Genomic DNA, 24,142 nt, shown 5'->3' with positions numbered 1-24,142 from the left:
CAAAGTAAAAAAAATATATATTTTTTTTTTTCAGAATTGTCGCTCTTTTTTTGTTTATAGCGTAAAAAATAAAAATTGCAGAGGTGATCAAATACCACCAAAAGAAATCTCTATTTGTGGGGGGAAAAAAAGGGCGTCAATTTTATTTGGGTACAGCTTTGCATGACCGCGCAATTGTCTGTTAACCAGATCTGGACCACCCGCCGCAGTTTCACTTTGGCAGGCAGCCACTCCTGCGCGAACCGACGTCGGTCGCACACTTGGTGCTAGGGTGCCAGCGCACACCGCCGGAGGCGTGCTCCTGCCCCCACTCGGCAGCGGGGAAGCCAATGCATGGGGTCGGTGGTCGTAGTAAAAATTATAAAAAAATAAAAATGACAAATCTATCCCCCTAGGTTTGTAGACGAGATAACATTTGCGCAAACCAATCAAAATACGCTTCTTGCGATTTTTTTTTTTTTTTTTTTTTTTTACCAAAAATATGTAGCAGAAAACAAATTGGCCTAAAATGTTGAAAAAAATTAATTTTTAATTATTTTTTTTTGAGAATGTTATATAGCAGAATGTGAAAAATAGTGGGGGTTTTTTTCAGAATTTCTGCTCTTTTTTTTTGTTTATAACTCAAAAAATAAAAATCGCAGAGGTGATCAAATGCCACCAAAAGAAAGCTCTATCTGTGGGGGAAAAAAAGGACATAAATTTTATTTGGGTACAGCGTCACACAACCGCGCAATTGTCCTTTAAAGTAACGCAGTGTCGAATCTCAAAAATGGCCTGGTCATTAACCACTTTAGCCCCGCTCACATGGAGGCTACTGCGGCAAAGTGCCGCGATCCCGTCCAGCGACGTAGACCTACGTCGCTGGACTCCGCCCTTTGTGGGCGGCGCTCGCGCGCCGCCGGAGGCTCGCTCCCGCTGTGTTCATTCACAGCGGGAGTCGGGCCAGGGGAGGAGCAGCGGCGATTGCCGCTGCTCTGCCCCGATCGTCGGGGATCGAGTCTGGAGATCAGCCCGCTGTGTGTAAACACAACGGGCGGATCTCCATAGTGACAGGGACTGACAGATCGGAGTGTTCAGCATAGCTGAACATCCGATCTGTCCTTCTGTCACACAGTCACCTCCCCCCCCCCCCCCCACACGTCAGTAAGCACCAGGCATACATTAACCCCTCCCTCTCCAATAAAATTAACCCCTTCCCTGCCAGTGTCATTTTTACAGTAACAGTGCATATATATAGCACTGATTACTGTAGAAATGTCACTGGTACCCCCAAAAGTGTCAAAAATGTCAGTCAAGGGTCCGATCTGTTCGCCGCAATGTCGCAGTCCCGAAAAAAAATCGCAGATCACCGCCATTACGCGTTAAAAAAAAAAACACCAAAAATGACAGAAATCTTTCCCTTAGTTAGTAAACGCAATAACTTTTGCGCAAACCAATCAAAATACGCTTATTGCGATTTTTTTTTTTTTTTTTTTTTTTTTTTTTTTTACTAAACATAGGTAGCATAAAACAAATTGGCCAAAAATTTAAAAAAAATTTGATTTTTACATTTTTTTGGGGGGGAATTTCATATAAAAAAATTTGAAAAATATTGTTATTTTTTCAAAATAAACGCTCTTTTTTTGTTTATAGCGCAAAAAGTAAAAATCACACAGGTGATCAAATACCACCAAAAGAAAGCTCTGTTTGTGGGAAAAAAAGGACGTAAATTTCGTTTGGGTACGGCGTCGCACGACCGCGCAATTGTCAGTTAAAGTCGCACAGCGCCGAATCGCAAAAAGTGGCCTGGACGGAAGACAGCAAAATCCTCCGGTGGTAAAGTGGTTAAGGGGGCAAATCCTTCCAGTCTTAAAGTGGTTAACAGGTGCCTATCAGCATGCAGCTGAGAGCCGGAGTAAAGTGTTCCCGCCCACTCCCCAGTCAGAGGTGGAGGAGCAGAGTGGAGAGCGGTGACTGACAATCACAGCTCTCTGATCAGACCAAGAACTGAGTGGCCAGTGGCCATTTTATTGCTCAGTTCTCAGACTAAAGCCCCGTGCACACGCACAGATTGTTGGCCAACCGATCGGCCGTCTTGTCCAGTGTTGTTTGTTGGTTGAAATGTGCTCTAAACTTGCACTTGACTTTTGTTGGCCAACAAAAACCAACTTCTGAAGTGATGTCATGTGCTGGTTTACTTTCCGTGTGTTTTTTCTTCTCTGAGCATACCCAGTCTTGCTCATCTGATTTTTGGCTGCCGAAATCTGTACTGACTGAGGAACAATCGGCCTTTCTTTGTTGGCCAACAAAAATTTTATAGCATGCACACCAGATTTTTTTCGGCCAAAAATTTGCAGTTGGTTGTCGGAAGCATCATACTAACAAGCCTACAATCGGCCGATCGGACGTTGGCCAACAATTTACGGCCAACAATCTGTGCGTGTGTACGGGGCTTTAGAGCTGGGACAGCATCAGCATAGAGGTGAGTATACATATTTTTTTCTTTAACCCATACTTTTCCTTTAACCACTTCCATACCGCTGGAAGTCATATGACGTCCTGGGCTTTGAGTGGGGATATCTGAATCAGGACTGGGACAAGTGGTGGGCAGGAGGGGGCGGCTGCCCTGGGCTCTGTGGTTGCATGTGAAGTGGGGGGCACCACAAGGAGGTTGGGGGGATTTGGCTTGGGAGAGGGAATTTGGGGGGGGGGAAGCAGGGGATAAGAATTGTTCTAAGAGGGGAAATTTGGGGAGGTGTGCTAAGAGTGGTGATTTGAGGGGATTTGTGTTGGGGGGGGGGGGGGGAAGAAGATTTGTGCTTGGAGGGGGAATTTTAAGGGGCTTGTGCTAGAAAATATACTGTGGTAGGGGGGATAGGATTTGTGCTAGGAGGAGGGGGAAGGCATGCAGATTAGTGCTCAATTTTTTGGTGGGTTGGGGGGGCAAGGATTTATGCTGGGAAGGGGATTTCAGCAGGGGGCGGATTTGTACTAGGAGGAGGGGGAAGGCATGCAGATTAGTGCTCAATTTTTTTTTTTTGGGGGGGGGGGGATTTTTGCTAATAAATTTTGCTCATACATCTATGGGGGGCGCAATTTGATAGGTTCGCCCTGGGCTCTAGATGACCTTGTCCCAGGACTTTGTTTATCATACAGTATATGTATTGTTACATATACTTTATTATCTAATTGTGTATAATTTATTAACCACTTTACGACCGCCCGCTGCAGTTATACTGCAGCAGGCAGCCGCTCCTGCGCGAACCGCCGAAGGTCTGCATCGGTCGCGCGCGGGGAGCTGGGGTGCTAAGAGTGGTGATTTGAGGGGATTTGTGTTGGGGGGGGGGGGGGGGGAGAGAAGATTTGTGCTTGGAGGGGGAATTTTAAGGGGCTTGTGCTAGAAAATATACTGTGGTAGGGGGGATAGGATTTGTGCTAGGAGGAGGGGGAAGGCATGCAGATTAGTGCTCAATTTTTTGGTGGGTTGGGGGGGCAAGGATTTATGCTGGGAAGGGGATTTCAGCAGGGGGCGGATTTGTACTAGGAGGAGGGGGAAGGCATGCAGATTAGTGCTCAATTTTTTTTTTTTGGGGGGGGGGGGGATTTTTGCTAATAAATTTTGCTCATACATCTATGGGGGGCGCAATTTGATAGGTTCGCCCTGGGCTCTAGATGACCTTGTCCCAGGACTTTGTTTATCATACAGTATATGTATTGTTACATATACTTTATTATCTAATTGTGTATAATTTATTAACCACTTTACGACCGCCCGCTGCAGTTATACTGCAGCAGGCAGCCGCTCCTGCGCGAACCGCCGAAGGTCTGCATCGGTCGCGCGCGGGGAGCTGGGGGGGAGCATGCGCCGCCAGCGGCGCGCTCCCGCCCCCATTCGGCAGCGGGGACTCTGATGCACGGGTCAGGCAGCTCAGATTGCCGCCTGACACCCGCGATCGCTCCCCACTGAGAGAGAAGAACGGTCGGCTGTTATAAACACATCTGACTATTCTTCTCCCTCAAATGATCACAGAGTGCCTGTGATCCTACTATAAAGGATCACAGGTCTCTATGATCATTTCATAAGCCACGCCCCCCCACAGTTAGAAACACGCCCCTAGGTACACATTTAACCCATTGATCACCCACAGTGTTACCCCTTCCCTGCCAGTGTCAGAACAGTAACAGTGCATATTTTTAGCACTGATTATTGTAGTAATGTCACTGGTCCCCCCAAAAGCGTCACAAATATCAGGCAGGGGTCCGATCTGTCCGCCGCAATGTCGCAGTCCCGCAAAAAATCGCAGATCGCCGCCATTACTAGTAAAAAACAAAACAAAAAAACATTAAATTTCATAAATCTTTCACGTAGTTAGTAGACGCAATAAGTTTTGCGTAAACCAATCAAAATACGCTTAGTCCCGGTTCGCACTAAGGCGACCTGTGAGGCGACCTGGTCGCTCCGACTTAAAAAAAGGGTCCGGAGCTTCTTTGGGGCGACCAGGAGGCGACCGTCATAGACTTCAATGTTATGAAGTCCGTGGCGGCCGCTCCAAGGTCGCGGTGCGAAGTAGCGTCCCCCCTATGTGAACGGGGCCTTCTTGTGATTGTTTTTTTTATCAAAAATATGTAGCAGAAAACAAATCAGCCTAAAATGTTAAAACATTTTGATTTTTAATTTTTTTTTTTTTTGGGAATGTTAAAATTGTTGCTATTTTTTTTGTTTATAGCACAAAAAATAAAAATTGCAGAGGTGATCAAATACCAAAAGAAAGCTCTGTTTGTGGGAAAAAAATTACATCAATTTTATTTGGGTACAGTGTCGCACGACTCGCAATCGCAAAATATGGCCTGGTCATTAACCATTATAAGACCGGAAAGGATTTGCCCCCTTAAAGTGGAGTTCCAGCCATTTACTCACCTGTCCAACGGTCCAGCGATGCGGCCGCCGGAAGCCTCGATCCTCTCCCTCGGCGCCGGCATCACTGCTGTGGGCACCCGGCTGTTACAGTTTGCGGCTTCACAGCCGGGTACCCACTGCGCATGCGCGAGTCGCGCTGCGCGCCGTGATTGGCCGGCAATCTTCTGGGACCTCTGACGTGTCCCAGAAGATTGCAGGGAGGGAGGGGGAGAGGAGAACTTCCGCTCAGGGCGCCGCGGCGCTCCGAGCGGAAGTGGGAGCGGGTACCTGTCAAAACTAGGTACCCGCTCCCCCCCCCAAAAAATGACATGCCAAATGTGGCATGTCGGGGGGTCAGGACTCCCTAAAGCGGAAGTTCCACTTTTGGGTGGAACTCCGCTTTAATGACCAAGCCCTATTTTGCGATTCGGCACTGCATTATTTTAACGAACAATTGCGCGGTCGTGCGACGCTGCACCCAAATAAAATTGATGTCCTTTTTTTTTTCTCCCCACAAACAGAGCTTTCTTTTGGTGGTATTTGATCACCTGTGCGATTTTTTTATTTTTTGCGCTATAAACAAAAAAATAGCGACAATTCTGAAAAAAAAAAAAAAAAACAATATTTTTCACTTTCTGCTATATAACATTCCCAGAAGTGGATAATTTGTTTCCTATACTTTATTATAGTTTATTACACTGTATCATTTTTTTTTTAGGACACACATTGTAGCAAACCTTACATCTACTTTCAGTTTTGTTTTTTTTATAAAACATCTTTTAGCCAGCTGCTAAATTTATACGATTATACATTTATATTCATTTATTTAATCATGTATTTATATGATAACATCCTTCAGATGGACACTTTCACTATAGAACGTCATACAAAGACTTTCCCCCGATACGTCCAATGAAAAGGAAGCAGAACATTGAGACTTTTCTGGGTTTGAACGGGTTAGTGGAAAATACAGAAGGTGGAGTTCATGTCCATTGGGGAAATCAACAGTTTTCATGACTGAGATTCAGCAAATCCACCTCTTCCCAGCCCTGTCCTTGAGAAAGAAACTTTTGCAGTCTGATGTTTAGATTCGTTTTTTTTGTTGCAACCCAGCAAAGCAGGCAGCACTGAGGACTAGATAGAGCTTCTGATGGAGAACTGACCGAGGGATCCAGATTTTAGGACCGGAGTCTAATCTAGAACTTTTTCCTGTTACAGTTCATTGCAATTCCTTGCCTGATACACCGGAATTTGTATATTGAAATCTGTATTTGAAATAGAATATCCATTGGATGGTCATGGTGGCCTAAATTTTTTCGAGACGGAGTTGAGCACCTGATGCCTTTCTACAAACGATCCGTCAGACCACAGTCCCCCTGGGGAAATGCACAGCGTGGTCTACAGATATCTGTTGATCCCCAAAATGTTACCACCGGTAGACCCGGCCTGCAAAGAAACTATGGAAACCGGGTAATGGCAAGTCAAGGAGACAAACATGGAAACACGCGATGCCCCACCAGATACCTTCAGTCTTGTAGGTGGGACATCCTTTACCTTGACCGGACATGGAAAGGATGTCTTGTTCCTGGGAAAGCCCTTCCGATTTTACCGAGGAGCTCTGTTAACGTGCAGGATTTTAAGGACGTTTGTATACGTTACTTGGTCACGCTGATCCTTCAGATGTCCGATTTAAGTCGCTTGTCACTGTCGCTCTTCGAGGAGTTGGAGGATCAGCTACAGTCAATGCAGAATTGTATCGTCTCCCTGCATCAGCGAACAGGAGACGTGTACTGGGAGCTCTGCGAGAGTACTCGGCACTGGACGCCAGGTCAAAACCCACCTCTTGCTAAAGGTAGATGTTGTTATTCCTTGTCTATGTTCTTTGTAAGATGACTAAAGCCCCGTACACACGCACAGATTGTTGGCCGTAAATTGTCGGCCAACGTCCGATCGGCCGATTGTAGGCTTGTTAGTATGATGTTTCCGACTTTTCGGCCGAAAAAAAATCTGGTGTGCATGCTATAAAATTTTTGTTGGCCAACAACAGAATGGCCGATTGTTCCTCAGTCAGTACAGATTTCGGCAGACAAAAAACACATGAGCAAGACTGGGCATGCTCAGAGAAGAAAAAACACAGGGAAAGTCAACCATCACATGACATCACTTCTGAAGTTGGTTTTTGTTGGCCAACAAAAGTCCAGTGCAAGTCTAGAGCACATTTCAACCAACAAACACTGGACAAAAGACGGCCGATCGGTCGGCCAACAATCTGTGCGTGTGTACAGGGCTTAAGGGCCAAAAAATACTGTATCTGTTACCAGGGCCAGACTGGCAACTTTTGGCCCTTTTCCACTGCAAGTACCGGCTCGGCCCTGCTTGGCCCGGTTTGGTTTTCCACTGCATGGTACGGTGTTGGAACGGTTTGGTATGGTTTGCTTTTCCACTAAAGTAGTACTAAAGTAAGTGGGTGGGATAACAACGATTCTCTGACCAATCAGTGGCTAGTAGTGACAAACAGTCAGCTGCATGCAAAGGATTGTGGGATATGGTACCGGTATGGTACCTCTTGGAACCGCAATCGAGGGGGTACTGTTTTTGAGAGCCGTACCTTTCGGTTCCATGTAGTGGAAAAGCGCCACCGTACCGAACCGTTCCTACACTCCATACCATGCGGTACCAGCAGTGGAAAAGCACAAAAGCAAGCCGAACCGTTCGGTTCCATGCAGTGGAAAAGCCCCATTTCAGCCCAGGGGGCAAGTACAAACCAGAGGCCCATGGTCCCTTCCCACTCTCCCTCTTCCCATCCTCCTCCTGACCCCCCCATTCCAGGCTGAAGCTCTGCTCCAGGTACTCTCTACTCACCGGCTGAATCCGGTTTCCCAACCTGGCCAGCAGGGGGCGGTTGGAAGGAGCTGGGACAGCTCGGTTATGGCCGGCCAGGGGAGTAGAGTCTGAAGTGGGGCATGGAACCGGCCTTAGCTCAGACACAGTTTACACCATCCATGCCATCTGTCCTTGTCTTCATCCCGCCTTGTCTTCATCCCGCACTCAGAAGGTCAGTGGCAGAGACTTTTTACTTCTCTTCACCAGGAATCCTTTAGGGCATGTCTGTGGCAGAAACGGTATAGCCTTTTTACAGGACATCAGAGCGGCCCAGGGGGCAATTGCCCCCCTGCCCGCTGGCCCAGTCCTCCCCTGGCTGTTACTACAACTCATGTCACGATTAATGGGACCTCAATGTACTAGGACAGTGATGGCGAACCTTGGCACTCCAGATGTTTTGGAACTACATTCCCCATGAGGCTCCAGTACACTGCAGAGCACATGAGCATCATGGGAAATGTAGTTCCAAAACATCTGGAGTGCCAAGGTTCTCCATCACTGTACTAGGACAACGTAGTTCCTATGCTGCAAACAGCAAGGCATGCTACTAAGCATTGTGGTGCACTGCATTGGAAATATGTTACAGGTCAATTTTATGTCCATTCTTGGGCAATGGCAGCACAATTATGTAATCTGGATCACTAAAGTCTCATATATGCCTTGTAGGATCCCTGGTGATCCTACCATGAAGGTACTGGTTCAGGCACTTTCTTTTGGTTTCTGTGTTCCCATGGGCTTCTGATGGCAACTACAAGTGGCTGTTTCATCACACATTACACAGGCATGGTCTACCGTTGTCACCATCAGGAAACCTGACCTGAGTTTCTGAAAAGATTACTGAAGGACGGGGGTTGGTCTGGTGTATAAGGCTCTATAAGTGGCGTGTGCTGCTCAGTAGCTCCTGAAGAGGCAGAAGACACTGTAGCACGTGAAGAGCTGTTTGCATCAGTCTAACCCCGATCCTTCAGCAAGTTTAACTATCTCTTATATCTCAGAGCCCAAAGCCGGGCCAGCTTTGGCCTTGTGTTGATGGCTTCAGTTTAAGTGGCTTCTGAGGTCATTAATATTTCATAGACGGGTGCACTTGAACTGCAGTTGATCTCTTCCTGACCTCCATTTCACCTGCTTCAGATGGATTTTGTGTTCCCAAAGGCTTGTAAGAAAAATTCATTGACACCGGTCCTTAATCGGACTATAAAACAAAGTCCTATGTTACATGGAGGATCAGATTTTGTCACCATTACTCAATGTTAGATCCAGGTACACACTCCAACAAAATCTAGTTACTTATCGCAACAAGATTCAGTTGCATACGCCAGTCAGATCTACTGTAGTTACATACCTCAGCAAAATCCAGTTACATGCCCCAAAAAAATCTAGTTACCCCCTAACAAGGTCCACTAGCAAACCCAACAAGATCCAATTGCATAGCCCAAGATAGGTCCAGTTACATACCCGAACATAATCCAGTTACATAACCCAAGATCTAGCCAGATACCCCAACAAGATCCAGCTACTTACCTCAACAAGTTCCAGGCACAAACCCCAACTTAGTTGAAAACCCCAAGAAGATCCAGTTACATACCCCCAAGAAGATCCAGTTACATACCCCAACAAGATCCAGGCACAAACCCCAACTTAGTTGCATACCCCAAGAAGATCCATTTACATACCCCCAAGAAGATGCATTTACATACCCCCAAGAAAATCCATTTACATACCCCCAAGAAAATCCATTTACATACCCCCAAGAAAATCCATTTACATACCCCCAAGAAAATCCATTTACATACCCCCAAGAAGATCCAGTTACATACCCCAACAAGATCCAGCTACTTACCTCAACAAGATCCAGGCACAAACCCCAACAGGATCCAGGTGCACACCCCAATAAGATACAGTTACAATCCAACAAGATTCAGTTATACACCACAACAGGATAAAGTTACACACCCAAATAGGATCCAGTTACCTACGCCCATATAAATCCAATTACATACCCCAACATAGATCTAGTTACATACTCTAGCATAGATCCATATATAAACCCCAACAAGATCCAGTTATACTCCAACAAGTTTCAGTTACACACCCCAACAAAATCCAGTTACCTCAACAAGGTCAAGTTGCATACCCCAATAAGATCTAGTAACACCACAGCTAGATCCAGTTACAAACCCCAACATAATCCAGTTTCATACCCTCAGCAAGATCGATTTACATATCCAAGAAAGATCCAGCTGCATAACCCAATAGTTATATACCCCAACAGGATCCAGTTACACTCCAACAAGATCCATTTATACACCCACAAAATTCAGTTACACACCCCAACAAAAAACTGTTAAATACTCATCAAGATCTAGTTACATACCCCAGCAAGATCCAAATGCTTATCTCAACAAGATCAAATTACATACCTAAACAAGATCCAGTTACATACCCCAATGTAGATCCAGTTACATAACCCAACATAGATCCAGTTACCTACCCGAACATACAGTAGATTCCAATACATACCCCACCAGGACCCAGTTACACCAACACAGATCCAGTTACATACCCCAACATAATCCAGTTACCCCAACACATCCAGTTACCTACCCCAACATAGATCCAATTACATACCCCAACACAGATTCAGTTACCTTCCCCAACATAGATCCAGTTACATACCCCTGCAAGATCCAGTTACATACCCCTGCAAGATCCAGTTACACACCCCAGAAAGATCCAGTTACACATCCTAACCTAGATCAAGTTACATACCCCAACAAAATCCAGTTACACATCCCAACATAGATCGAATTACATACCCCAACATATATCTAATTAAATACCCCAACATAGATCCAGTTACATACCCCAACAAGATCCAGTTACACATCCAATAAGATCCAGTTACCTACCCCAACATAGATCAAATTACATACTCCAACAAAGATCCAGTTACATAACTCAACCTAGATCCAGTTATATACCCCAACATAAACCATTCTACAATCTACATAATAAAGTCATGTTTATTTTTTACTTTTTATTTTTTTTCATGCTGGGAATCCTGAAGATTTGGTGTTTTATGATCCCCCGGGGGAATCAGTAGATAAATAAGTCCCATGCTGCTGCTGGTACATTTAACAATTGTATATTTAAGACATCTGTGGGATCTACAGTAGAGGCACAGCCCGAGTTCCCACACTCTCCCTGATAAAGGGGCCGGGCATGAGCAGAACGGGTGGAAACACTCATCCAGGAAAAAAGGGACTCCAATAATAATATCCGGCTGTTTTCCTTTTCTGCTTCCATGGAACCAATGGGAATTTCTGCCTCTGATGGGAAACAAAATGCAACAATAACACCACAGACGGCGAGGCTTCGCTTCTATCACTAAATACAAGCAATTTCCATGTAAAGCCAAGCTAAAAGCAAACAGCTAAATACATAGAAAAAATACATATAAGGGGGGGGGGGGGGGTTGCTTTTCCTTCCAAAGGATTTGTATTTGTGTCAATCCAGTTCTGAGATTTACACAGCTCTGCCACAAAAGTGCAGCAGGAACGGAGACCTGATTTTTCTCTGCTGCCGTTCAGTAACACTTACAGGTCTTTCCCCTCCCCCCCAGCCTGTGATTGTTATAAAAAACACCAGTAACTTTGTAGTGAGTTTTTCAGCGTTTTTTAGCTAAAAATCACCTCTCTGCTATCTTAGTAACTCCGACTTTCCCACAATCCAATGCTTGCCAGAATCGCATCTCATGGTGTTCACACCCATGCGATAAGATTTAGGTGTAAGGGGGGAAAAAAGGGTTCTAAAACATTGTGGTGCAAATATGGACCCTTTTTTTCCCCCCGCATCAAAATCGCATCGCATGGGTGTGAACACTCATCGGATGCGATTCTGTCAAGCTCATTGCATTTTGCAATCTGTTTCGGGGTGTCGTTCATGGAGCATTAAGCCCCCGTTCACATCGGGCAGATTTGACATGTCCAATCAGAGCCTATTGCTGGCAACGACCCTGACTTTGCGGCGCCGCACCGATTCCCAAAAGTCGTTTCGGCACTATTTTTGGCGACTTCAATAGACGTCTGTGCATGAACCCGTGCAAACGTCTGTCAAATCGCGCCCCGAAGTCGCACTGACATGCGAGTTCAGCTGAATGATTCCAGTGTGAACCGGTGCCGTTGCCGGCAATAGGCTCCAAACTGACATGCGATTCGACATGACCAATCGCATGCCAAATGTTCTATGAACGACACCCCGAAACAGATTGCGCTTGCCAGAATCTCCACATTGGGTGTGGAGGAAAAAAAAACATTTTGGCGCAAATGTGATGCAATTTGAGCCGTACAAAATATATGGTTCAAATCGCAACGAAGGCTCTGTAAACTCGGTACAGACCCAAGGCTGGAGGAATAGTCTGCAGAAACCTTTGAATTGTACCCGCGATCCACTGATGTCATGCTTTGCATGTTCCAATGCAAAAAAAATAAATAAATAAATTCACTTTTTTTTTTTTCTTTTTTCAAATGGGCGCATTTGATCATTTTTTATGCAAGGTGGAATATTCCTTTTAGGTTTGGTATGCGGATGTATTCTGATTGGTTCCCCAGGGCAGAGGTGCCGCACACCTTCCAGATATACTGTATATGACATACAGGGCTACTGATGAGCACGTATTTTCCTTGGTATAACTGAGAATTTAAAAATGGCCACAAGAGGGCAGAGCAGCTAAAGAGGAATTCAGTTCTGATCTCCTGTGCAGTGTGATAGTAGAGGGGGGGGGGGGCTCCAAATTACGACCGCATTAGGTCTCTGCTTCAACCTAATGTAAGGGGGGGGGGGGACTCTGATGCAAGGGGTGACTCTGATAGGGGCTTTAACCACTTAAGCCCCGGAGGATTTTCCTGCTTAACGACCAGGGGGTATTTTGCGATTCGGCACTGCGTGATTTTAATAGACAATTGTGCGGTCGTGCGACGCTGTATCTAAACGAATTTGGCGTCCTTTTTTTCCCACAAACAGAGCTTTCTTTTGGTGGTATTTGATCACCCGTGCGATTTTTACTTTTTGCGCTATAAACAAAAAAAGAGCGTACATTTTGCAAAAATAACAATATTTTTCACATTTTTTATATGAAATTCCCCCCCAAAAAAATGTAAAAATCAAAATTTTTTAAAATTTTCGGCCAATTTGTTTTATGCTACATATGTTTGGTAGAAAAAATCGCAACAAGCGTATTTTGATTGGTTTGCGCAAAAGTTATCGCGTTTACTAACAAAGGGAAAGATTTCTGTCATTTTTGGTGTTTTTTTTTTTAACGTGTAATGGCGGCGATCTGCGATTTTTTTTTTTTGCGGTACTGCGACATTGCGGCGGACAGATCAGAACCCTTGACTGACATTTTTGACACTTTTGGGGTTACCAGTGACATTTCTACAGTAATCAGTGCTATATATATGCACTGTTACTGTAAAAATACACTGGTAGTGAAGGGGTTAACTTTATTTGGGAGGGAGGGGCTGTGTGTGTCCCTAGGGGCGTGCTTCTAACTGTGATTGGCTGTGGCTTGAGCTGTAAGGACACTGATCAACGGATCTACATAGTAGATCCATGTGATCAGTGTTTTTACAGCGAGGAGAATGACAGGTGGCTTGTTTACACAAGCCGCCTGCCTTTCTCCCTCTCCCCCGACGATCGCCGAGTGACCGGCGGACATCGGGTCCGCTGGTCACACGCGCGGGGGGGTCCGTGACCGCGCCTCCGCGGGCGCGCGCTCGCTCCCCAGAGCCTCACAGGCGAGCGACGTTGACCTACGTCACTCTGCCTGTGAGGGGCTGACTGCCGCAGTAAATATACTGTGAGCAGTCGGCAAGCGGTTAATAGGGAGTCTGATGTAAGGAGTGACTCTGATTGGAACACTTAAGTGGGGATTCTGGTGGGAACACTGATATAAGGGGGACTTTTATGAGGGCTTTGATGTAACGGGGGACTCTGATTGGAAATCTGATGTAAGTGGGGACATTGATGTAAAGGAGACTTTAATTGGGACACCTATGTAAGGAGAACTCTGATGGAGACACTGATGCAAGGGGGGACTCTGATGTAACTGAGGACTCTGATGGGATCACTGATATATTAGAGGAATCTGATAGGGACACTGATGAAAGGGGGACTCTAATGGGGACACCGATGTAAGGGGGGGGCTTTGATGAGGACTTTAATGTAATGAGGGACTCTGATTGGGACGCTAATGTAAGTGGAGATTGTAATGGGGACATAGATGTAAGGAGGACTCTGATGGAGACACTGATGCAAGGGGGGGGGACTCTGATGGGATCACTTATCTATTAGGGACATTGATGCATTGATGGGTTTGTGCTAGTAGGGATGATTGGGGAGTATTTATGCTAGAAGGGGAACTTTGGGGGGGGGGGGAAGAAGAATTGTTCTAGGAGGAGAAATTAAGGGGTGCTAGGAATGGTGATTGTGCCGGGATGGGGGAAAAGGATTTGAGCTAGGAGAGGGGATTGTTCTAAAATATGTGATATGGTAAAGGGAATTTGTGCTTGGAGGGGACTTTTGTTTTTGGAAGGGGGGGGGGGATTTTTACTAGTAGGGATGATTGGGGTGTATTTATACTAGAAGCTTATTTATGCTCGGAAACTTTTTTTTTTTGGGGGGGGGGGGGTAAAATTTGTTCTAGGAGGAGAAATTAAGGGGTGCTAGGAATGGTGATTGTGCTGGGAGGGGGGAACGGGGAAAGAGGATTTGAGCTAGGAGGGGGGATTTGGGGTTTTGTACTAAAAGATGTGAGATGGTAGAGGGGGAATGGAATTTGTGCTGGGAGGGGACTTTTTTGGGGGGAGGGGGAGGGGGGGGGTTTGTACTAGGGATGTATGGGGGGTATTTATGCTTGGAGGGGAAATTTTTTTTGGGGGGGGGGGATTGGGCGGATTCAGAGTGGGGGGGGGGAGGATTTGAGCTAGGAGGGGTGATTTGTACTAGAAGAGGTGATATGGTAGCAGGGATTTGTGCTAGGAGGGGACTTTTTTGGGGGGAGGGGGGGGGGGGGTTGTACTAGTAGGGATGTATGGGGGGTATTTATGCTTGGAGGGGAAATTTTTTTTTTTGGGGGGGGGGGGATTGGGCGGATTCAGAGTGGGGGGGGAGGATTTGAGCTAGGAGGGGTGATTTGTACTAGAAGAGGTGATATGGTAGCAGGGATTTGTGCTAGGAGGGGACTTTTTTGGGGGGTGATTTGTGCTAGTAGGGCTGATTGGAGGGGTATTTATTCTAGGATGGGAATTTTTCTTTTTTTGGGGGGGGGGGGGGGGATTGTGCTAGGAGGGGGAAGAAGATTTGAGCTTAGAGGGGAAATTTGAGCCAGGAGGGGTGATTTTGGGGGTTTGTACTAAAAGAGGTGATATGGTAGAGGGAATTTGTGCTAGGAGAGGACTTTTTTGGGGGGGGGGGGGGGGGAGTTGTGCAAGTAGGGATGATTGGGGGGTATTTATGCGAGGAGGGGATAGAGGATTTGTGCTAGGAGGATAAGAAGGGTGGAGATGATTTGTGCTAGGAGGGGGGATTTGGAGAGAGAGCTGAGGTTGTGGGGAGGATGGCAACATTTTGTGCTGGCATGGGAGGCAGATATGTTACGGAAGGAGGGGAAATGCATATTCGTGGGGGGGGGGGGGGATTTTTTGCTGACACACAATGCTCATAAGTCTTGGGGGGGGGGGGGGGCACAGTTTTGTATTATTTTCCCTTGGCTCTAGATGACCTTGTCCTGACACTGGCCACACAAGCAAACTTCATGCAGCCTGTGTCCTGGGTGGGATCTGAACCGAGGACCCCAGTGCTGCAAATCAAAAGTGCTAACCACTAAGCCATTGTCCTTCCATGATGGGGGGGGGGGTCTTCATTTTCCAATCTGCCCCTCTTCAGGTCGGGGCAGCCCTTTAAGAGTCCTCAGCCATAGTGCAAGCAGTGGGCAGGCTCTTGGGAGGAGTTATGCAAATATCAGAACCTTTTGATGGGTGGATGTCAGTCTGGAGGAGTGGGCGTTCCTAGGCAGGCTGTATTTGCATAGGTAACGCCCACATGTGATGCTGAGCCTCCATGATTGAAAGAAGTTAACCCCAGTGAATGAAAGGGGCGGGGCCACGGACAGTTGGAGGGCCAGTGAGACATCAGGGGTCTAAGCGTCGTTTTTACTGAAATTTTGCGCTTGATGAACCTTTGCTCTAATATCGCGCGGCATAAAAAAAATTGGACCTACCACCATTTTATTCTCTTGGGTCTCTGTGTTCACAAAATGTGGACATTTTTTGGGGGGTTTTAGATAATCTTCAGGCCTAAAATTATTATTTTTTTTGTGCAAAATGTAAAAAAAAAAAATTTTAAAAAAACTCGACTGGCAACAAAAGTGTTAAAAATGCGTTTGACTACGCCGAGTCTTTGGGCCTGGTTCACAATTACAGGGGCGACCGAACGTGCGCCATACGTGTAGGGCAGCCTATTCATTTCAATGGGCTGCCATAAATGTGAGAAACGTGGAAAAGATGTCCCCTGTCCCCATCAGAGCCCCTCCTTACATCAGGGTCCTCATCAGAGCCCCTCCTTACATCAGGGTCCCCATCAGAGCCCCTCCTTACATCAGGGTCCCCATCACAGCCCCCCTTACAGCAGGGTCCTCACCAGAGCCCCTCCTTACATCAGGGTCCCCAAAACAGCCCCCCTTACAGCAGGGTCCTCATCAGAGCCCCTCCTTACATCAGGGTTCCCATTAGAGCACCTCCTTACATCAGGGTCCCCAACAGAGCCCCTCCTTACATCAGGGTCCCCATCAGAGTCCTCCTTACATCAGGGTCCCCATCAGAGCCCCTCCTTACAGCAGGGTCCCCATCAGAGCCCCTCCTTACATCAGGGTCCCCATCAGAGCCCCTCCTTACATCAGGGTCCCCATCAGAGCCCCTCCTTACATCAGGGTCCCCATCAGAGCCCCTCCTTACTCTCAGGGTCCCCATCAGAACCCCTCCTTACTCTCAGGGTCCCCATCAGAGCCCCTCCTTACTCTCAGGGTCCCCATCAGAGCCCCTCCTTACAGCAGGGTTCACATCAGAGTCCCTCCCTATATCAGGGTCCCAGTTGAAGCTCTCCTTACATCAGGGTCCCCATCAGAGTCCCCCCCTACATCAGGGTCCCCATCAGAGTCCCTCCTTACACCAGGGTCCCCATCAGAGTCCCTCCTTATATCAGGGTCCCGTTTAAAGCCCGCCTTACATCAGGTTCCGTAATAGAGCCCCCTTACATCAGGGTCCCTATCAAAGTCCCGTCTTCCATTGGGGTCCCTATCAGAGCACCCTTACATCAGGATCCCTATGAGAGCCCCCCTTACATCAGGGTCCCCATCCTAGCCCCCATACATTAATCCCCCCATTGGAATCGTCCTCCCATCAGAGTCACAGTTTTTCCAAAAATGCAACGCCTTGCAGTTTGGTGCTCCCCCACGCGTTTCTCTTCGTGTCAGGAAAGTGCGCAATATTCGCGACACGCATAGCCTTGCCGCCCCGACGCAAAGATTGTAGAAACCCATCAGCAAAAATGATAACCCCTCCCGTTGCGTTCGACGATGGTACCGAATGGGGCTCTATGTGCAAAAGACGCATTCGTGGTGAACTTTACGGGGTTAAAACAGGCGTCCAGGAGCTGCCTGTCACCTAATCCACCGCGGATCGCTTTTCAGAGGGTGCCGCAAGTGTAAACGCACCCTAAACCAGATGTCATCGCCGCCTCTGGCCGCGTTCTAATCCCAGAAATAACAATCGGGAGGCCGGCGCTGTAGCAGATGTACGAGGGTTAAAGCCTGGGGTGGGGGGGCCGCGGGGGGGGGGGGGGGGAGAGAGAATCTGGATTGAGTTTGGGGAAGAACGTCCCAGCCCCAGACATTCGAGTCTCCCCTCCCTCTCCACAGGGACACAATGCACTTTCTTCAGCACAAAGCATGACTCGGGGAAAGCAGATGTTACAGGGCCGGTCTGCGCAATTCCTGCAGATGTGCCGCAGCGATGGGGAGGTATGTACTACGGTGTGCTGGGTACGGGGGCGGGGGGCACTCTATAGACCAGGAGAGGGATTTATACATTCAGAGATCCCAGGGAAGATACGTTTCTCCGGAGTGGAGATACAAAGTTTCTCCGGAGTGGAGATACAAAGATACAAAGTTTCTCTGGAGTGGAGATACAAAGATACAAAGTTTCTCTGGAGTGGAGATACAAAGTTTCTCTGGACTGGAGATACAAAGATACAACGTTTCTCCAGAGTGGAGATACAAAGTTTCTCCAGAGTGGAGATACAAAGATACAACGTTTCTCGGGAGTGGAGATAAAAAGATGCAAAGTTTATCCAGAGTGGAGGTACAAAGTTTCTCGGGAGTGGAAATACAAAGATGCAAAGTTTCTCCAGAGTGGAGATAAAAAGATACAAAGTTTCTCCAGAGTGGAGATAAAAAGATACAAAGTTTATCCAGAGTGGAGATAAAAAGATACAAAGTTTCTCCAGAGTGGAGATACAAAGATACAAAGTTTCTCCAGAGTGAAGATACAAAGTTTCTCCAGAGTGAAGATACAAAGTTTCTCCAGAGTGGAGATAAAAAGATACAAAGTTTCTCCAGAGTGGAGATAAAAAGATACAAAGTTTCTCCAGAGTGGAGATACAAAGATACAAAGTTTCTCCAGAGTGAAGATACAAAGTTTCTCCAGAGTGGAGATAAAAAGATACAAAGTTTCTCCAGAGTGGAGATAAAAAGATGCAAAGTTTCTCCAGAGTGGAGATACAAAGATACAAAGTTTCTCCAGAGTGGAGATACAAAGTTTCTCCTGAGTGGAGATACAAAGTTTCTCCAGAGTGGAGATACAAAGATAGAGGACTAGGAACTATAGCCTATGGACTGTGGATTATGGACTTTGGACAATGGACTGTTGACTTTGGACAATGGATTGTGGACTGTGAACTATAGACTATGGACTTTGGACTATAGAAAATGGAGAATATACTATAGACTTTGGACTGTGGACTATAGACTGTGGACTTTGAAGAATGGACTATGGACAGTAGACTGTGAATGGTGGACTGTGGACTATAGACAATTGACTATAGACTATGTTCTGTGTCCATTGTCCACAGTCTATTGTCCATAGTCTACAGTCTATAATTCACACTCCACTCTCCACTTTCCACAGTTCATAGTCCACTGTCCACTTTCCACTGTCTACAGTCCATAGTCCATTGTCCATAGTCCAATGGACAATGGGCTGTGGACAGTGGACTATGAACTGTGGAGTGTGGACTATGAACTATGGACCATGAACTATGGACTGGACTGTGAAGAGTAGTATGTGGGCTATAGACTGTGGACTATGTACTGTGGAAAGTGGAGTGTGGACTTTAGACTGGACAGTGGACTATGGACTATAGACTGTGGACTATGAACTATGGACTATAGACTATGAACTGTGGACTAATGATGGTAGACTGTGGACAGTGGACTATAGACTATGAACTAGAGACTATTGACAGTAGACAGTGGACTATGGATTATAGACTGTGGACAGTGAACTATAGACTATGAACTATGGACTGGACTGTGAAGAGTGGAATGTGGGCTATAGACTGTGGACTATGTACTGTGGACTTTAGACTGGACAGTGGACTATGAACTATGGACTGTGGACTATAGACTTTGAACTATAGACTGTGGACTATGGACTATAGACTATGAACTATGGACTAATGATGGTAGACAGTGGATTATGGACACTGGACTATAGACTATAGACTATAGACTATAGACTGTGGACTATGGACTATAGACTATGAACTATGGACTAATGATGGTAGACAGTGGATTATGGACACTGGACTATAGACTATAGACTATAGACTATAAACTATGGACTATGGACTATAGACTATGAACTGTGACTAATGATGGTAGACTGTGGACTATGGATTATAGACTGTGGACAGTGGACTATGAACAATAGACTAGTGACAGTAGACTATGGATTATAGACTGTGGACTATAGACTATAGATGATAGACTGTGGACTATAGATGATAGACTGTGGACTATAGATGATAGACTGTGGACTATAGATGATAGACTGTGGACTATAGATGATAGACTGTGGACTATAGATGATAGACTGTGGACTATAGATGATAGACTGTGGACTATAGATGATAGACTGTGGACTATAGATGATAGACTGTGGACTATATACTATAGATGATAGACTGTGGACTATAGATGATAGACTGTGGACTATGGACTATAGATGATAGACTGTGGACTATAGATGATAGACTGTGGACTATAGATGATAGACTGTGGACTATGGACTATAGATGATAGACTGTGGACTATAGACTATAGATGATAGACTGTGGACTATAGATGATAGACTGTGGACTATGGACTATAGAAGATAGACTGTGGACTATAGACTATAGAAGATAGACTGTGGACTATAGATGATAGACTGTGGACTATAGACTATAGATGATAGACTGTGGACTATAGACTATAGATGATAGACTGTGGACTATAGACTATAGATGATAGACCGTGGACTATAGATGATAGACTGTGGACTATAGATGATAGACTGTGGACTATAGATGATAGACTGTGGACTATAGATGATAGACTGTGGACTATAGACTATAGATGATAGACTGTGGACTATAGACTATAGATGATAGACTGTGGACTATAGATGATAGACTGTGGACTATAGATGATAGACTGTGGACTATGGACTATAGAAGATAGACTGTGGACTATAGACTATAGATGATAGACTGTGGACTATAGACTATAGATGATAGACTGTGGACTATAGATGATAGACTGTGGACTGTGGACTATAGATGATAGACTGTGGACTATAGATGATAGACTGTGGACTATAGATGATAGACTGTGGACTATAGATGATAGACTGTGGACTATAGATGATAGCCTGTGGACTATAGATGTTAGACTATGGACTATAGACTATAGATGATAGACTGTGGACTATAGACGATAGACTATAGATGATAGACTGTGGACTATGAACTATGGACCTGATCCCAGTGGTGTTTGGTAGATTTGAGGTCAGGTACTGATGTTGGATAAGGCGTCCTGGCTAACAATCAGCGTCCCAATTCATCCCAAAGGTGTTCAGTAAGGTTGAGGTCGTAGCTCTGTGCAGGACTCAAATCGCTCAGCATCAATCTGTTCAAACCATGTGTTTATGGAGCTGGCTTTGTACACTGGGGCACAATCATGCTAATGTCTTCCCTGCACCTAATTAAGCACAGATCATGCTTGATTAGCTGCACCCTCAGCTGCAGTAGCTAAAGAAATGACAGCTGTGGCCCCGGAAGTGACGTGATACGCATTGCTTCTGATTTTGGTTGCTACTGGGCTGCAGTAGCCATGATCTTGCTTTACCCCCTGGCTTGGCATGCTCCTGACAGACAAGGGGTTAAGGATCTATGGTGCTCTGGTGATCTATAAATCTCAATCTTTATGTGGTGGAGAACGTATTCAGTGCATAGCTGAGGAAAATATCAGCCAAAACCTTACATAATGTTTTTGTTGAGATAAAAGTGAAGGCCCAGCCAAATTTTTTTTTTAGTTTTGGATAGAGTGGGAAAGGTCAGATTTTCACTTCTAAGACGTCATGTATTTAGGAAAGAACTAAAATATACCCTGGCCATTCCGAAACTTTTCTGGGAAATATAATATTGTCACATAAACAGAAGCCCCATTTTTTCGGTCACTCGCGCGGACATGTCAGGGAACGAGCGGGGGCGCGCTCGCCCCCTAGAGGCTCGTAGGCGAGCGACGTAGTACTACGTCACTTTGCCTGTACGGGGCTGATTGCCGCAGTAAGGCCCCGTTCACATGCAAGCGACGCTACTTCGCACCGCGACCTCCGGCGGACCCGATGTCAGCCGGTCACTCGCGATCATCGGGTGGAGAGGGATAAAGGCAGGCGGCTAATGTAAACAAAGCCGCCTGTCATTCTCCCCTGTGTAAAAGCACAGATCACTTGGTCCTGCTATGTAGGACCGTTGATCACTGTTCTTACACATGTAGCCACAGCCAATCACAGTTAGAATCACGCCCCTAGGGACACACTTAACCCCTCCCTCTCCAATAAAGTTATCCCCTTCCCTCCCAGTGTAATTTTACAGTAACAGTGCATATGTATAGCACTGATTACTGTAGAAATGTCACTGGTACCCCCCAAAAGTGTCAAAAATGTCAGTCAAGGGTCCGATCTGTCCGCCGCAATGTCGCAGTCCCGCAAAAAAAATCACAGATCGCCGCCATTACTCGTTAAAAAAAAAAATAAATGACAGAAATCTTTCCCTTAGTTAGTAAACGCAATAACTTTTGAGCAAACCAATCAAAATGCGCTTATTGTGATTTTTTTTTTTTACCAAACATATGTAGCAGAATACAAATTGGCCAAAAATTTTAAAAAATTTTGATTTTTACATTTTTTTGGGGGAGTTTCATATAAAAAAAATGTGAAAAATATTGTTATTTTTGCAAAATTTACACTCTTTTTTTGTTTATAGCGCATGATCAAAAAATCGCACAGGTGATCAAATACCACCAAAAGAAAGCTCTGTTTGTGGGGGAAAAAGGACGCCAAATTAGTTTAGGTACAGCGTCGCACGACCGCGCAATTGTCCGTTAAAAGTCACGCAGTGCCGAATCGCAAAATACCCCCTGGTCAGGAAGGGGGCAAAATCTTCCGGGGCTTAAGTGGTTAAGAAGAACAAACTCTTTAGGGACGCCAACCATAGACAGGGACACCGTGACAAAGGGGATCTGTATGTCCCCGAAATGTGACTTCTTCAGCTTGACGTGTTGACAAGTAAAATTCAGTCTGAAAACTCTATAGAGTGCTGACCATTCTATAGGTTTCTGTATGGCACCACTGTTGACCGTGCACCCCATATGAGTTCTAGGTGATTTGTTTTCAATTGTAGCTACTGATGTTGGATAAGAGGACCTACAGTAGCTTGCAATTCCCTTTTTCACCCTAAGGTGTATAGTAGGGTTGAAGTCAGTTATTGATGTTGTATGAGAAGAACTGATCCCATAAGTGTTCAGTAGAGTTATTTTCGAGTACTGATGTTGGGATGAGAAGACCAGATCCTAATGGTGTTTATTAGGGTTAAGGGCAGATACTGATGTTGGATGAGAAGACCCGATCGCAATGGGGTTCAGTAGGGTTGAGTTTAGGTACTGAGGTTGGTTTAGAAGACCTGATCCCAAAGGTGTTCAGTAGGGTTGAGGTCAGGTACTGATTTTGGATAAGGTAACCAAATTCCAGTGGTGTAGATTTGAGGTCAGGTATTGATGTTGAATGGGAAGACCTTATCCCAAAGGTGTTCAGTAGGGTAAAGTTCAGGTACTGATGCTGGATAAGAAGACCTGATCCCTATGGCGTTTAGTAGGGTTGAGATCAGGTACTGATGTTGTATTATCATCCAAATGGTGTTCAGTAGGGTTAAGTTCAGGTACTGATGTTGGTTTAGAAGACCTGACCCCAATGGTGTTCAGTAGGGTTATGTTCCGGTATTGAGGTTGGATGAGAAGACCTGACCCCAATGGTGTTCAGTAGGGTTATGTTCCGGTATTGAGGTTGGATGAGAAGACCTGACCCCAATGGTGTTCAGTAGGGTTATGTTCCGGTATTGAGGTTGGATGAGAAGACCTGACCCCAATGGTGTTCAGTAGGGTTATGTTCCGGTATTGAGGTTGGATGAGAAGACCTGACCCCAATGGTGTTCAGTAGGGTTGAGGTCAGGTACTGATTTTGGATAAGGTAACCAAATTCCAGTGGTGTAGATTTGAGGTCAGGTATTGATGTTGAATGGGAAGACCTTATCCCAAAGGTGTTCAGTAGGGTAAAGTTCAGGTACTGATGCTGGATAAGAAGACCTGATCCCTATGGCGTTTAGTAGGGTTGAGATCAGGTACTGATGTTGTATTATCATCCTAATGGTGTTCAGTAGGGTTAAGTTCAGGTACTGATGTTGGTTTAGAAGACCTGACCCCAATGGTGTTCAGTAGGGTTATGTTCCGGTATTGAGGTTGGATGAGAAGACCTGACCCCAATGGTGTTCAGTAGGGTTATGTTCCGGTATTGAGGCTGGATGAGAAGACCTGATCCCAATGGTGTTCAGTAGGGTTATGTTCCGGTATTGAGGTTGGATGAGAAGACCTGATCCCAATGGTGTTCAGTAGGGTTGAGGTCAGGTACTGATTTTGGATAAGGTAACCAAATTCCAGTGGTGTAGATTTGAGGT

At 45.8% G+C, this 24,142-nt stretch overlaps 1 protein-coding gene across 1 annotated transcript in view; it reads left to right on the top strand.

The window, feature by feature from the left end:
- Positions 1 to 6,179: 6,179 nt before the first annotated feature.
- Positions 6,180 to 24,142, top strand: part of NHSL2 (NHS like 2) — a 182,413-nt gene continuing 164,450 nt past the window's right edge. Inside the window, exon 1 of the mRNA XM_082263041.1 lies at positions 6,180 to 6,728. Within this exon, the coding sequence (XP_082119167.1) occupies positions 6,215 to 6,728 (514 nt within the window). The 5' untranslated portion in view covers positions 6,180 to 6,214. The remainder of the gene's footprint in view (positions 6,729 to 24,142) is intronic.

Source organism: Pelophylax lessonae (assembly GCF_965119305.1).
Source record: "Pelophylax lessonae genome assembly, chromosome: 7".
NCBI lineage: Eukaryota > Metazoa > Chordata > Amphibia > Anura > Ranidae > Pelophylax > Pelophylax lessonae.
This window is presented reverse-complemented; position numbering and strand designations above follow the sequence as displayed.